Below are 2,492 nucleotides of genomic sequence, written 5' to 3'. Positions count from 1 at the left end.
GGAACGAGCAGCCTGCCTTCACACATGTACACGCATACACTCCACCCAAGTCCTTCGCGCGCCAACGCAGATTAGCTACAGCAACGCCGGTGGGTGGCAGAGTCTGGTGCAAGTACTCGCGCTCCTCCCTGCGCGCCTCCTCACTCATCTTCGGCGCCTTCACGCCACGCAACCGTATTCTCTCAGGCATCTGTCTGCGATACTGCTCCGCCACCAGGCTCCGTCCTATCCATTCACAACAACAATGCCAAACACTGCGTGCAGCGAGGAGAAATTGACCGAGAAGCACCCCACCCACACCTACCGATGCTGCAGAGCAGTCGAACGGAGGGTCGCAAGAGGTCGCGGCTCTCCTGCTTTGCACCATCCACCTCGCCAAGCTGCACTGCAATCGTGTCCGTCAGCTGCAGATTGTACGCGTGCATGACGGGAAATGCGACATCCAGTGCGGGAGCGACGTGCTCCACGCCGCTGTCATCCATTCGCCGCGAGCCAATGTAGTCAGGGCAGCGTGGATTTGCCTGGGTCAACAGTAGCCGCAGCGCGTCAGCGCAGTCATTTGTGCCCGCATCCGTGGCGACGGAGGAGTCTGCGTCTGCGTCCCTCTCAAGCACCCCGCTGCTCAACTTCTGCTCACTGCGCGGTGGCGACAACTCACTCCTCTCCCCACAACGCACACTTGCCATGGCACAGCATTCGCCCTCCTGCGTCCCACCAACAGCATTATCTGCTGTCACAGCAGCAATCATTTCCACAAGTGCTGCTACTGCAACGTTGAAGCAAAAGATAAACCAATTTAAGTATTGTCTAATCACTAAGGCGACTATTTGCATTCACCATAACTGCACACGCACAATCCTCCGCTGATCGTTCCACCGACTCAACTCACCAACTACTCTATTATTGGCAGCTTATTTCCTTCAGACAGCATCATGTTATTCTCCACTTACCCAACAGTCTATTTCCCACAACTTCTAACACCACAATGTGCTCATTACTTTTGTTTTACTCAAGCCCATCGATGCGCGCCAAATCCAAACAGAGTGACGTTGAGCGCGTCCAATTGCAGGGCGGTCCTCACCGTCTGTGATGACTTCAACCACAACCACGCAGGTCACCTGGGACTCCACGTGAAAATCCAGTCCGATGGTTTTGCATCTGACAGGACAACCACTTGTAGTGCTCAGTCCCTCTGTTCCATTCTATGCCTACAGCATTCCAACTCGACACCACCACCTGTCAGTGCTTTCGCGTGTCTCGTCAAGGACGTGAAAAGCAAAAAGCGGTCATACAGGCATTAATATCCCAACAAAATCATCACAGCAAAGAGAGTAATGAAGTGCAGCAAATGGACACGCACACTACATGTTTGCGAAGCTGTTTAGCATTAACGAAGTGCATAAATGAAACACTGCAGTTTAAAAGGTACTTTGCATAAATCTTATGGTTTGTGGATTTACCGACAGGGCTTGTTTTTCCGCAGTCTACTTTAGTCGTAAGTGGCGACTTGGCGACCTTGGATTTGATTGGACCGCGCCTCGAGAGGCCGATTAAAAGAGCCAATTCACTGTTTATGTTGTTTGACACACAACCAAATGGGAATGCTACAGCGCGGAATCTGGGTGGGGAATTTGTGGAAAATCGGGACAACGCAAGGCCTTGCAAGCTTTGCCCGACATGCGAAGGAATCCGCCTGAAATGTGCTCTTGTTTAAATGCAGTCAAATGTTGGCGACTTTGTAATTGTGCCATGTGGATGGAGAAGAGTTGCCCACACTCAGTTAAATTTTAAGCACAACCACAACTAAGTTGACAATGAATTCCACTTTTCGCTGCTTTGGCTTACAAACTGTGCACGTTTAAAAGGACGAAATTGTGGCGGTTTTTTTGAAATAGTACCAACAATGTGGAACTGTTGCCCGAAATAAATAGTTTGATTGTAGCAACAACAATATTGGAATTAATATTAGTGCTTCCAACAATAATTAAAAAGTCGTTGTTTGTACTATGTCAGTTGGTAATTTGAAGCAGTAATATTATAGTAGCGGTGGGCAGTAATTTTGTGCCAGGCCTATTCCTCCGCTCTTGCCTCGATTCCTCCACAATGCGCAAACTCTACATAACATAACATAGCATAATTACTTGCGCTAAACCTGTGCATATTCGGAAGTGTGCACCACTTGCACAGTTCACAGAGCTCAGTATGTCTTTGGGCGTTAATGTGAGGCGTGAACTTCTGTGTGTGTGGTTGAAGGTAGAACCCACACCCCTCCCCTTTCATTGCAATGTTTCGCACAGAGCATTTCCAGAATGTCGAAATACGAAGGATCGGACTGTTTTGTAGGTATTGCAATTACAATTCTGAATGTGGGAAATACAGCCGTATCATAAAAAGGCTTTTTCCTGTCCATCGAGAAACTGTCTTCAATGGCATCTTAGCTGATAAGTTAAAGATGTAACCACATGATTCTACACCCCACGATGATACCTTTT

At 48.5% G+C, this 2,492-nt stretch overlaps 2 protein-coding genes across 2 annotated transcripts in view; one reads left to right on the top strand and one right to left on the bottom strand. All coding sequences in view use genetic code 11, as the record gives it.

The window, feature by feature from the left end:
- The window catches only part of EGR_10378 (hypothetical protein), a gene marked incomplete at both ends in the record, with an annotated part of 5,724 nt that extends 5,038 nt beyond the window's left edge, over positions 1 to 686 (bottom strand). The window contains 2 exons of the mRNA XM_024499627.1: positions 39 to 225; positions 305 to 686. Coding sequence (XP_024345955.1) covers positions 39 to 225; positions 305 to 686 — 569 coding nt within the window. The remainder of the gene's footprint in view (positions 1 to 38; positions 226 to 304) is intronic.
- Positions 687 to 1,204: 518 nt separating this feature from the next.
- Positions 1,205 to 2,492, top strand: part of EGR_10377 (hypothetical protein) — a gene marked incomplete at both ends in the record, with an annotated part of 5,698 nt that continues 4,410 nt past the window's right edge. The window contains 2 exons of the mRNA XM_024499626.1: positions 1,205 to 1,425; positions 1,896 to 2,016. Coding sequence (XP_024345954.1) covers positions 1,205 to 1,425; positions 1,896 to 2,016 — 342 coding nt within the window. The remainder of the gene's footprint in view (positions 1,426 to 1,895; positions 2,017 to 2,492) is intronic.

The sequence above is a fragment of the Echinococcus granulosus genome, assembly GCF_000524195.1.
Source record: "Echinococcus granulosus chromosome Unknown EG_S00214, whole genome shotgun sequence".
In the NCBI taxonomy this organism is placed as follows: domain Eukaryota; kingdom Metazoa; phylum Platyhelminthes; class Cestoda; order Cyclophyllidea; family Taeniidae; genus Echinococcus; species Echinococcus granulosus.
Note: the sequence above shows the minus strand (reverse complement) of the source record. Positions and strands in the feature narration are given on the sequence as shown.